Source organism: Microplitis demolitor, chromosome 2, assembly GCF_026212275.2.
Source record: "Microplitis demolitor isolate Queensland-Clemson2020A chromosome 2, iyMicDemo2.1a, whole genome shotgun sequence".
NCBI lineage: Eukaryota > Metazoa > Arthropoda > Insecta > Hymenoptera > Braconidae > Microplitis > Microplitis demolitor.
This window is the reverse complement of record NC_068546.1, coordinates 23,426,256-23,440,326: the sequence shown is the minus strand read 5'-3', so window position 1 is coordinate 23,440,326 and position 14,071 is coordinate 23,426,256. Positions and strand designations below refer to the sequence as shown.

At 29.7% G+C, this 14,071-nt stretch overlaps 1 protein-coding gene across 1 annotated transcript; it reads left to right on the top strand.

Annotated features, from left to right (window-relative positions):
- Nucleotides 1-10,351: 10,351 nt before the first annotated feature.
- LOC103578063 (uncharacterized) lies at nt 10,352-13,936 on the top strand. Its single transcript, XM_008559012.1, has 7 exons — nt 10,352-10,909; nt 12,287-12,376; nt 12,470-12,599; nt 12,657-12,787; nt 12,852-13,107; nt 13,354-13,672; nt 13,764-13,936. Exons 2-7 carry the CDS (start codon nt 12,344-12,346, stop codon nt 13,879-13,881), a joined length of 987 nt encoding a protein of 328 aa, XP_008557234.1. The 5' UTR covers nt 10,352-10,909; nt 12,287-12,343; the 3' UTR covers nt 13,882-13,936.
- Nucleotides 13,937-14,071: the final 135 nt, after the last annotated feature.

The following is a 14,071-nucleotide window of genomic DNA, read 5'->3' as shown; positions in this document are numbered from 1 at the left end:
GACTGCTTGTGTGAATGTCGATATCATTTTTTCAAATAAATTAAGTTCGTTTGGGCGAATGTCTGCTGATAGAAGGATTTATTTCCGCGAAATTAATCAAATTAATAATTGATAAATATTTATTTTTGTAACACATACTCGAAATGTACGATATTTAACGCCTACGGTCGATAGTCGGGCGCATAATTTACAATTCTGTTGTAAACTGGTGATCACCTGCAGAAATTAAAATCAACATGCAAAAATTAATATGGTCATAGTAAACTTGATAGGGTCGCTTATAACAGTTGTAAATGCGCCGATTGTAGGCAGATTAAAATACTCAATACAACACAGCGCACAGTAAAGATACCTCTCGTTTTAACTATGGCGTCAGCGTGCGTAAAAATATTACATAGCACGACTATAGTGCGTAAAAACCTGAAAAAAAAGCAATAGAATCCATATTTATAAGTGTTTCCTATAACCTGACTTTAGGCGCTCACTGTCGTATTTGAATCTCCCTAGCAGATTCAAATTACGGTAAACAACCGTAATTTACCGCAAAAGTTGCGGCAATATTGCGATATTTTGAAAACTACAGTAATTTGCGGTATTTGGTAAAATTGCCGTAAATTACCGCAACTACAGTATTTTTCCGTAAAAAGTTGCATTTTACGGTAAAATGCGGTAATCTTCGTAAAATACCGTATTTTGCGGCATTTGGTAAAATTGCCGTAAATTACCACAAACTAAAGTATATTTCCGTAAAGTGTTGCATTTTACGGTAAAATGCGGTAATTTACGTAAAATACCGTATTTTACGGCATATTGGGAGTAAATTACAGTAATTTGCGGCATTTGGTAAAATTGCCGTAAATTACCGCAAACTACAGTATATTTCCGTAAAGTGTTGCATTTTACGGCAAAATTCGGTAATCTACGTAAAGTATCGTCTTTTACGGCATATTGGCAGTAAATTACAGTAATTTGCGGCATTTGGTAAAATTCCCGTAAATTACCGCAAACTACAGTATTTTTCCGTAAAGTGTTGCATTTTACGGTAAAATTCGGTAATCTACGTAAAGTATCGTCTTTTACGGCATATTGGCAGTAAATTACAGTAATTTGCGGCATTTGGTAAAATTGCCGTAAATTACCGCAAACTACAGTATATTTCCGTAAAGTGTTGCATTTTACGGTAAAATTCGGTAATCTACGTAAAATTCCGTAGTTGACGGCATATTGGCAGTAAATTACAGTAATTTGCGGCATTTGGTAAAATTGCCGTAAATTACCACAGTATATTTCCGTAAAGTGTTGCATTTTACGGTAAAATTCGGTAATCTACGTAAAATATCGTATTTTACGGCATATTGGCAGTAAATTACAGTAATTTGCGGAATTTGGTAAAATTGCCGTAAATTACCACAGTATATTTCCGTAAAGTGTCGCATTTTACGGTAAAATTCGGTAATCTACGTAAAATATCGTATTTTACGGCATATTGGCAGTAAATTACAGTAATTTGCGGAATTTGGTAAAATTGCCGTAAATTACCACAGTATATTTCCGTAAAGTGTCGCATTTTACGGTAAAATTCGGTAATTTACGTAAAATACCCATTTTGCGGTAAAATAGGTAAATTACCGTAATTCGGATCCTCTAGGACTCTGTAATTAAACTAGTGTATGTAAGTCTTGTATAATTACATATTACACAGAGATTCCCATAGATGGCAATAGTTGTTGAAATTAACCACTCATTAATCATTTAACCTATTTCACAGAGACACGATCCTTAAATTACTACTATTACTATGAAAAATGAAGATTATATCCTATAGTATATAGTATATAGTATATCAACATAAATCAAACAAATGATTTATAAAATACAAAGGAATATTTATTTAGCAAATAAATCCTTCTATCAATGAACAAATCACTTGGTGTGAGTATAAATTATGACAAACTGTTAAAAAGCTCGGTTATTTATCATAATTATTTTATCATTTAATGTCTCTGGGCGCGGGCGGTTATTGTGCGAAGGAAAACTTTAACAATGGGCTTTTCTCTCGGTCTTATTTATTTTATTTTATCATATCAAATTTTTTGTCTTTGTTCTTTTCTGGTCTCTGGACGCCGGGCTCTGACGGGGATTAACACAAAGGAGGATAGATAATGAAGACATTTATTTATTAATTGGCCGTATTGACGGGACTTAATGGGGGAAAAATAATACATTATTGAGACTAACATTTGTAAGGACGTCAAAGTGGAAAGCTATCGATTAACGACGTCACTCGTTAAACTTGACGAATTTTTCCCCGTCTTTTACTTCACCTGCTAGCTGTCGCCGTAATTGCCAGAGTGAGATAACAGACAAGAGACATTATTTTACCCAAAATACATTTATTTGTGTCATATCGTATTGTATCATTTGAAATAATGTATTAGCTGATGTATTTGTCGTCGGACTATTTCGGATCGATTGATTGTGTTATCTCTTCCTGAGTTATTTAATTATCCAATATCTATTGATTCGAGACAAAGATTGACGTTCGCTGTCATGTAATTCAATTACTATTTTTTTTTTTATTAAAATATGTTAATTAAGAAAATTATGTCGCGTTTTATCGACGGAAATACTTGAAAATTTTTTTTTTATTTCAAGTTTACTATTTTTTTGAATTAATTCGCTTTCAAGAGGAAATTTAAATAAAAAATAGAAAAATTTATTTCAATTATTTTTTTTTACAAAATTAATATGTTTTTAAAAATTATTAATTACTCTAGCAGATCTTACAATAAATTACCGTAATTACGGCATTCAGAAAAATTACCCAATGCGGCAATTTTCGGAAATTTATCACAAACTCCGGTAGTTTACGGCAAATTTCGGAGTAAATTTCGGTATTTTTCGAAAAAGGTAATTTACCGTAATTCGGATTCACTAGGGTAATTAAAATTTCAAATTTTACCGCGAAAAAAATATGTTTAAATTCCTAAGTATTAAATTTAATTAAAAAAAGAAATGAGATAAAGTTTGAATAATAATTACAGTGGAAATATGAAAAAAAAAAAAAAAAAAAAAAAAAAAAAAAAAAAAAGAAATCAGCTTACAAATTGATTTCATACTCGCGTAGTACATAAGTACAAAAAGATATAAAATTTTCTTTGTAAGACACTGACGTCGTGAGTTTCGAAAGAGTTCACTGGATAGGAACACGAACCAGAGAAGAATGAAGCGGGAGTAAGAGCGTACCCAGGGAAAGCTATATATATATATGTACCCAACACTATCGCATTATACAACCCATTCTTCTTCGTTTTGTATCCTCTATCTTCTCTCGCGTGCATCCTCACCGCGTTTTTTTTTTTACACCAGCAAGCTTCTTCCATTTCACCTTCTTCCCATATTTACTTTTTTTACTTTTTCCTTTCATTATACACATTTTCATTTTTTTTCATTTTTACCAAGTATTTATTTTTTTTAAAACCACCTAGACATACAGAAATTTCCAGCATACAGAGTAATGTTTCTCGTTAACCCGCGTACAGTAAATGAACTGATGCAGCCGCTGAGTAATCCAGTCTCGTTACATTCTCGTGCCGAGAGTAAAATACTTTTTTCACTCCAAAGCTAAACAATATCTCACTTGCGATTTTCATCTTTTTATAAATATACCTACTGTTTATTATGAACAATTACTGGAGGTTAACTCATACAAATTATTTATTTTCTTAAATTTACTAAATTTATTTTCATTTTAAAAGTCGCAATTTTTCTTTTTTCTTTAATTCTTACCTTAAACTCACAATTTATCAGATAAATAGATATCATTAGTGGTCATTGGATAGGAAATTTAATTTCCTACAATTTTTATTTGATTTAAAAGTACCGTAAATTCAATAGTTTAAGAGATATTTTTATTTTAAGCGATCGGAAAATTTTATCGTGGGAAAAAAAAATTGAGTGATTGTTTAAATGGTTATAACTTTGAACCAATTGATTTTAGAGAATTTTATTAAGAGACAGAAATTGTAGGAAATTAAATAAGCTTTCCAACGACCATATCTATTGTACACTTATCTCATATATTTTCCGAGTTATAGGTAAATAATATGACAATTTCAAAAACCGAATTGAAAGCAGGGAATTATAACCGAGCTTTTGAATATCAGCAATTATATAGAATGAATGGGTACGGAAAGTGAAGTGAATAGAAATAAACCCAATATATAAATATATATGAAAGGAAAAAAAAGTATGAAAATCCCTTAATTAATCCGGTTGAATGAGTAATAAATTGAGCATCATCAAAAATGATAACAGCCAATATTTAAGTATCCAAGTATCCAAGGGTCGTTGTTCCATGCCCGTCGACCCTGGAATTATCGATTTATTGGTGCATCAAGGTCTTGGGGGGTGTATGCGCGATCCCTCAGGTGCTACTCGCTACTATCGCCGTTGCATTGATAAATTATTTGGGATCCCGCGAGAAATATTTTACCCTCGTCAATTCATTAATTAATTTTATTTTTTAATTTACCAGCCATTAACCATTAATCATTAATCATTAATCATTAATAATAAGACTAGAATATTTAAAAAAAAAAAAAAAAAAAAAAATACGTCATAAGTAACGACGATGCCATAAATGAAAACGATACATATCAACAATTGCCTGACGGTAATTAAAACTAATTAATTTACACGGTTTAAAATGCCCAATTACATATCATTAATTAATTAAGTAAATTAATACTATATATTTATATAAATATATATAAGATGGGAGGGAAATAAGATCTGCTTTGCAATAATGTTAAAGCCTGCTTTGTAAGCAACGATTTTATTAATAACAAAAAATTCAAAAAAACTAAAAAAAAAAAAACATTCATGCAATGTAATTGCCCTCCATAATTAGAAAGCTATTTAATTAAAATAAAAATTTACTAAATCTTAATATTTATGTCCGAAAGACGATTAAAATAAAATTTATAAAAATATATACATATATATGTATTCGTCTTTACTTTGGAAAGACTTTCAATCTGAGGCTACTATTAAAAAAAAAAAATATATATATATATATTATTATTATTATTATTATTATTAATGAATTATTAATTATTAATACGCATTTGTATTTTTGATGTTTTATAGAAATAATTAATGCTAGGATACGACTGGCATCAAACTGAACGATAGTTCAACCCTGATACATATCACTAGATTATTTATTTATTAATTAAGATATATATGATAAATGTATACATATATATTGATATTGTTTATTATATTAAGAATAAACGAAGGCATAGCGCGTAAAATTATTTACTAAACCTAATAAATTTTAATATAAATAATATATATGTAAATGTAATATGTGGATATATTGTATGTAATAAATGTATGAAGAATGACTGAGATGTAGGCTAGGTAATTACAAACAGTATTTTTAAGTATAGGCTTTATTTATTTTTCGTTTTGAGATTTTGTAAGAATGGAATTTTTTGAAAATTTTCCCGCGGGGCTTTGATTTTTTTAATTTTATTCATGTAGATTAGTTATAATTATAAAGATAGACATAACCTTATTTTCCTAAGTCATTTAAATATAAGACTTATATTTGTAGTCATATTTATTTTTTATAAATTTTGTGTGCGAAATTTATTTTAGAAAATTTTTGTAAAAATTTTGAATTAATATTAGAATTTTATTTGTTGTTAAGATTTTTTGGGTTAATGGAAATTTTAGAAGTGGGGGGTTAACCAATCACGAGATAGAAAGGAAATATAGGTTATAAATTTTCAAAAAGAAGACGATTTTTGATAATTTTTATTAATTTGAATATTTCGTAAGTGAAATTATGAGTTTTTATGAAAATAAATGTATGTAGGTTTAAAATTACTTTGAAATTTGAAAATTTGAAAGGAAAAAATACTTAAATGTGTCATATTTTATATTTTTTTATAATATAAAAAATTTTAATTATGGATCTTTAAAAAAAAAAAATAATTTTTAGTGAAATTTTGAATTGGTAAAAAAAATTAAAGCCTCGCAATATAATTTAAAAACAAAAATGTAATTTAAAATTACAAATTATACAAATTATTTAGAATTGAAGAAAATGACATGTAAAAAAAAAAAAAAAAAAAACAATAGACTCTGGCTGAATATCTCACATTTATTATTTTTATATTAAATATACTGTAATTAAATAATGATAATATTAATATTAATGATAAGATGGTGTCTAAACATATCAATAAAATAATAACTTGAACATATCACTATTTAATGAAATTAAATGTCTGAGGCAAAGTAAATTATACGATTACCTTCGAAAAAAAGTTTTACAAATAAAAGTATATAGATAAATATATATAATATTTTTTTCGAGGGTTTTTTTGTCCTATAAAAATGTACTCTAGTCTTCTCGCCGTGTAAATTTTGTGCTCGTACAAAAAAAATCGCTTTGAAAATTTTAGCTCTTTTAAATCGTAGTAAAAAAATTAAGACAAGCAAAATAAAAAAATGTATACACGGAGTTAAAAAAAAAAACGAATTAAGGCAGACTTATTAATTATTAATTATAATTACGATTGCAATTTAATGATTAAAATTTTTATTGACATATACGTTTATAGCCAGATATAACAAAAAGTATATATATATATATTAAATAAAAGTAATTGTTTTACTGCATATACAATCGTTGAATTCTGATTGTTGTGTATCGAGCTTCGATACGTTACTTCGATTATACGGGATTTTACAATACAACTGATTACAAAAAATTTTAATTTCATTTTCAAATTTAATTACTTGCATAATTAATTACACACATGAAATTTAAATATCTGAGAATGACTACTATCTGATTCATGAATTTTTTACATTATTTTAATCATATATGATCGATATCTGATACATTTACAAAAAAAAAAAAAAAAATTGTGTATGTAAATTCATTAAAAAAAATCGTATATGACATATCTGGCTTCAGTCAATCATATATGAATTCATAAACACATTTTATTCCATGATTATGAATTAAAAATATCTGGTTCATATACATTTTATCACATATATGAATCAGATGAATTATATATTATGTATGGATCAGATATTTCGCTATCTGTCCAAAATCTATATCATCTATATCTGACTCAGATATCGAATTTATCTGGTTCATTATTGAACCATATAAGGTCATATATAATATAAATGTTATATTAAATTAATTTATACATCATATACATATCAGATGTTGTTCAAACCTCATTTATTTTAATTTGGAATCACATATTCAATATATGATTCAGATAAAAATGAAATTTTACATCATATATACATCAGATATTGTTCAAACTTTAGTTATCTCAATTTGAAGTCACATATTCATTATATGATTCAGATAAAAATGAAATTTTACATCATATACATATCAGATATTGTTCAAACCTCATTTATCTTAATTTGGAATCACATATTGAATATATGATTCAGATAAAAATAAAATTGTACATCATATACATATCAGATATTGTTCATACCTCATTTATCTTAATTTGGAATCACATATTGAATATATGATTCAGATAAAAATAAAATTGTACATCATATACATATCAGATATTGTTCATACCTCATTTATCTCAATTTGGAATCACATATTGAATATATGATTCAGATAAAAATAAAATTGTACATCATATACATATCAGATATTGTTCATACCTCATTTATCTTAATTTGAAATGACATATTGAATATATGATTCAGATAAAAATAAAATTAAACATCATATACATATCAGATATTGTTTAAACCTCATGCAGTAATCTTTAACCAAAATGAATTATATTTAAAATATGAATCAGATATTAATCAGATAAGATAAAATTAAATTTTTCTTACCATGCGATCACAAATAAATAAATTAAAAAAAAAAAATCTAACGTTTATAACTCGTATGTGTGTCGAAACCAACAAAAGCAATAATGTCTATATAAATGAAAAAACAAAGAGTACACATGCTTGCGAATTTTAAAATTATTAAAATAAATAAATAAATAGTAATTACATTTATTTACTCCCTTATTTATTTATTTATCAATAATATCATCAAAGTAATAATTACAATTATAATTGTTAATATGTAATTTAATTATGTAAATTTTATAATTTGTTGTCTAGTAAAATTGTTTTATTAAAATTAACAAAAAAAAAAAAAAAAAAAAAAAAAAAAATTAAACAAAACTCTTCACTTTTAATTTTATTATAAATTAACTTATTCTATAATAGATTAATTAATCGACTAATTGACTTGTCATGTATCAAAATATTTACAAAGTACCGAGACAAAAAAAATTTATCAGAACGAAGATGAATTTAAAACAACTTCAGTCTCGTATTCTATAGATTATTAAATTTAAAACTGAGTGTAATGAAGAACTGGACCAGTTATTTTATTCCACTCTTGTTCTGTTCTGTTGTATTTAGCTCTGCTCTGGATTCTCCAGCACAATCTTCATCATTGTTATCTCTCATTGTTCTCTATATGCTGTTTATACATGTGTGATATTTGATATTATTCTCAACTGTTATGTTCTGTTCTATCCTACGGGCTTCCAGTTGATCGTATAGAGCTTTTGCGCTCCATACTCTCCAGCTCCAGAGCGCATGTCCAGCTTTTTTTTTATTATTATATTGACTAGAATTTTTTTTGACAAATTGATTTTATTTAACGCGGGTTTGTGTCTGAACTTGTTACACGTTACCTGACACGGTCAATCAAGTCCGCTGCTTTATACATTTTACTTCTGTTGATAGTTACAGGATACTCGTCTCATTCCACTTATCTATATAATAAATATGTAGATCCGTCATACATCTCTACGTCTCTGCTCCAGCTCTCTATTTTACCAAACTTTGATACGCTTGTGTTTTATTCATCGCTTACATTTTTAGTCTGTCATATAGAAGTCATCGTGAATAATTGCCAATTATTGATAATTTTGTAAAAGATAAATTTCCTGTTATTTAAAACTTATTGCGGGCTTGATTTAATTGAATTAAATTGAAAGAGGGTTTAGTTGAAATTTTTTATTCAATAGAATTTATTTATAGTGCGATTGAATAAAAAATATGAGCGTTGCTGGAGATGGGTGGAGATGATCCTTTACGAAGAGTAGCCCCTAACTTTGCTCCTCTTGGAAATAACCCATCATACCATAAATGTTTTTTGTTCATTATGATGTCCTCTAATAGGAAAACCCCCAGAAAGTCCTAAGAAAAATTTATTTTTTTAGTAATCGACGTCGGGCAGATACGGGCAGATGACACTGTCTATGCAATATTATGAGAAATGGCCCGTAACTTTGCTCCTGTTGGGAATAACCCATCATACCATAAACGTTTTTTGTTCATTATGATGTCCTCTAGTAAGAAAAGCCATAAAAAGTCCTGAGAATAATTTATTCTTTTAGTAATCGACGTCGGGCAGATACGGGCAGATGCGGGCAGATGACACTGTCTATGCAATATTATAAGAAGTGGCCCGTAACTTTGCTCCTGTTGGGAATAACCCATCATACCATAAACGTTTTTTGTTCATTATGATGCCCTCGAGTCGGAAAGGCCATGAAAAGTCCTGGGAATAATTTATTCTTTTAGTAATCGACGTCGGGCAGATACGGGCAGATGCGGGCAGATGACACTGTCTATGCAATATTATAAGAAGTGGCCCGTAACTTTGCTCCTGTTGGGAATAACCCATCATACCATAAACGTTTTTTGTTCATTATGATGTCCTCTAATAGGAAAACCCCCAGAAAGTCCTAAGAAAAATTTATTTTTTGAGTAATCGACGTCGGGCAGATGCGGGCAGATGACACTGTCTATGCAATATTATGAGAAATGGCCCGTAACTTTGCTCCTCTTGGAAATAACCCATCATACCATAAACATTTTTTGTTCATTATGATGCCTTCTAGTAGGAAAAGCCATAAAAAGTCCTGAAAAAAATTCAATTTTCGCACAATCGACGTTGGGCAAATTCGTCTTTCCGATATTTTTTCTAAACTAGACTAAGGTAATTTTTTCCTCAAGTCAGATCATAAATAATTCCACCGGAAATCACCTAATTAGTTTCCAATGACTTAATTAGAATAATTGTTGTGTAAAAAATGTGATTTATAAAATTTCTGCAGGAAAGAATCACGAAACCAAAACAATAGTCAAATAAAAAAAATGTGCGCAATAAATCCTGCGCACATGTGTGATCCATTCGTAACTTGTACGTACGGAAATTTATATATTTATTTTCGTTTTACAATAGGCCATTCGGTTTCGCACGATCACGGGCTGTTCAGTATTCCTCCGGGTCTCCATGCGTTCCCTTCTTTCTCCGGTTTTCACCTTCGAGGTCTCCACATAACACAATACGACTTACGACAGACAACATAAAATCGAATTCACAAAAGTTATTTCGACTCCAACTCCACTTGAAACAAGCAACAAACAAAAAAACAATAAACAAAAAATAACGTAAAAAAAAAGTCTCCGTTTAAGTTTAAATTCACACGGCGCCGTAATGTTGCCGCCTCATTTGATACAGAACAAGACTCTTGGTCGTGAGCTCGAAAAAAACCTGTCAAACGTGTAAAATTTTTTACTTTTTTCAATCGCTTATATTTTTCGGAGTTTGATAAACTCCAGAAAGTCTTATTCTTAGTTTAAGTGACCAGTGAATCGCGGCCGGAGCTCGCCGCTTATTTTTTAAATTTATCCATTTTAAGCTTCGCGCCAAATTAAATAAAAGTGATAAATAAATAACTTTACCTACTTACGTGCATCTGTAAGACACCATTTGAATATTTAATGATATATTTATATACTCATTAACATACTAACGGTAAGATCTAATAATTCAATCATAATAATAATTAAAATTTTAATTTGATTTTTTTTGATTCCCCGTTATCTATCCATAACTCAGTAACTATTCAAAATAACTAGACATCATATGAGGTCATTTGAAAGCTAATTAAATTTCCCACAACTTTTGTCTCTTATAAAATTTCTCTAGAATCGATCCCTGAATAGTTACAACCAATCAATCAATCAGATCATTTTTTTTTCCCATGAAATTTTGTGATCACTCTATATAAATATATATAAATCTCGTAAACTATTGATTCTACGGTATTTGACACCTTAACAAAATTTATAGGAAATTAAATTTCCTTTCCAACGACCACCTTCATTGTCTGATTATCTCTTCCAGTTCCTCCAAAATTTTAAATAAAAAAAAAACTTCCCCAATTTTATCCAATTAACCATAAAAGTGGTAATAAATTTTTTCGTAAAAGACAATGCATAAAATATCAATATAAAAGATACTTTACAATCATAATTTAAATTTACACCCTTGCAAGTCCGGTTTTTTTCATCATTCTAATCTTTCTTTTCTTTTTTCACATTTACAACTTACGACAGCACTTTTACTTACACTTAATAGCTTCAATAAAATATCTCACTCAAATAAAAAATATATCCATACATACACATATATATATATATACATAATAACAATAAATAAACTAATAGTCGTATTAAAAAATCCAATTTCATTTGACAAATTTATTCATCAAGATAATGCATTTAGGATTAGCATTTCCATTCAAGGCCAGCCACAAATTTTTATATATATATATACATATATAACAATAATAATAATTTAAATATTTGTATCACGATAACACTAATGAAAAATTTTTTAAGCCTAAAAAAAGTCTTAAGAATAAATTATGAGTCACATAAAGCAAAAAAAAATTTTACATACATATATACATGTATACATATATATGTTTCAGGTAAAATTAATATAAAATATTAAAATATATTTTTAATTGACTAATACAAGTAATCCAAGTTAAATCACTTGTCACGTAGAGTGTCAAGGCAGAGTTATTCGAAAGTCACAGTACATATATATTATTTATATATATGTAAATATAGGAGGGCTTAAATATATATCTGTATTTTACAATCGAGGACTCTCGATAGCTTACTCAGGTAATGCTGAATTATTTTAATCCACTAGGGCGTTCGATAACCCGTTGAGAGCACAAAGTGCTTTAAAAAAAAAAAACCCATTCCTCACATATATTATTTATGTCGCTTATATATTCCGTTCTACATAAAATTCTATTCGGCAATTTTTTTTTATTCCAATACTCATAGATCTTATGCTAATGAACTGTATTATTAATGACATTAAATTCATTAGAAATTCTTCCTGATCCGGGACCGAGAACTCCGAGCCAATAAACTCTACTCAGCAGCCATGGAGCCGGGATTATTTTTAATCATTTTATTGGTAAGTTATTTAATCAAACACTAAAAAGGGTATTCGCAGTAAAAAGTATTTCGAGTAAATGCAGAAGATTATTTATTATTAATTAAATTAAAGGGCACGTGGAAAAACGTCGACGGACATGGGAGGCTCATGGATCCACCGGCAAGAAACAGCATGTGGCGTTTCGGATATCCCAATCCAGTAAACTATAACGACAATGAATTATTCTGCGGTGGATACGCAGGTACTTGGTACTTAAAATAATAAATTAATTATAAATTAACCTATGGTTGATTTGCAGTTCAATGGGTTCAAAATGAGGGCAAATGTGGAGTATGTGGAGACGCCTATCACTTGGATCACCCGCGGCCTCATGAAGCCGGAGGAGAATTCGCCAAGGGAACGATCGTCCGTCATTATACTGCTGGCCAAGTAAATTTAAATCACCATATTATATATATAACATGTATATATTATATATAACTGTGGGTTCCAGGACATTGATATCGAAATAGAATTAACGGCAAACCATCAAGGCCGGTTTGAACTTAATCTCTGCCCGAATAATAACCCATCTCAGCGGGCGACCCAAGAGTGTTTCGATAAATACCCGCTGTACTTGTCCGGGACACGTAACCCAGCATTTATAATACCCGAAGACAGCGAGAAGAAGGCGATATTCAATTACAGAGTTACTTTGCCGCCCTACGTAACGTGTTCTCAGTGCGTTATCCAGTGGAATTATTACACAGGTACTTATTAATAACGAATAAGTGTTTTTTCGTGTATTATTTAGCGTAATCAAGTTAACGAGTCGGTGCGAAACCTGTCGACACGCCAATGCCGGGAGATAAGACGGTAATGGGTTTGGGTAAGAGAAAGTGTAGGGTCTTGTCCAAGGTTCCGGACTTGGGAGATAAATAAAGCTGGACGATTTTGTTTTTATTAAATAATTATACGGATGATGATGATGTTGATGGGTGTGATTACGATTGCAGGTAATATGTGGGGCACTTGCGAGAATGGAACCGAGGCCGTTGGCTGCGGAAAACCGGAAACTTTTCGAAACTGTGCGGATGTTAATATTGTAACGAGCACTGCTGGGGTACCGCCGTTGTTTGTCCAACAAGATAATCCATTTCTATTGTACTATCAAGACTACCGTGTTGCTGATAACAACGTTTATCCTCTGGTTATCAGAGCCCAGACTTGCCATCCGACAAAACTTTATCGCTTTATTCCGGGGATGAATAACTGGTGTGTCACCAACTGTCTGCGCTATCCGCCTAATTGTCCTCAAACAATTTGTACTTGTCCGTGAGTACCGTTTATCAACAATTAACCATGTCAACAGTTTATAGTTCACTGTGGGCTAATTTATCATTCAACGTGTGATTCATTATTTTAGGGAACAATGCGAGGCTGTCGGTGAGCTCCAAGGAAAAGAAGGCGCAGACGTTTATTGTATGGACAAATGTCTTGTCAATCCGCCAGATTGTCCTGCCAATCGTTGTCGATGTTATTGATATTAATATTAATTAACACAATTGTCGCTCAATAAATATTCTGTTTAATAATTTAGTCTTAGGGTTTTTAATTTTTATCAGATAGAAGGAAAAAATTCATTCCTACTTTGTCCTACTCGTCAATTTTTACCCCCACTCTAAACACTAGTCTAATTTTACGCCCTTACAAGCCGATTATTTCCGGAAATTC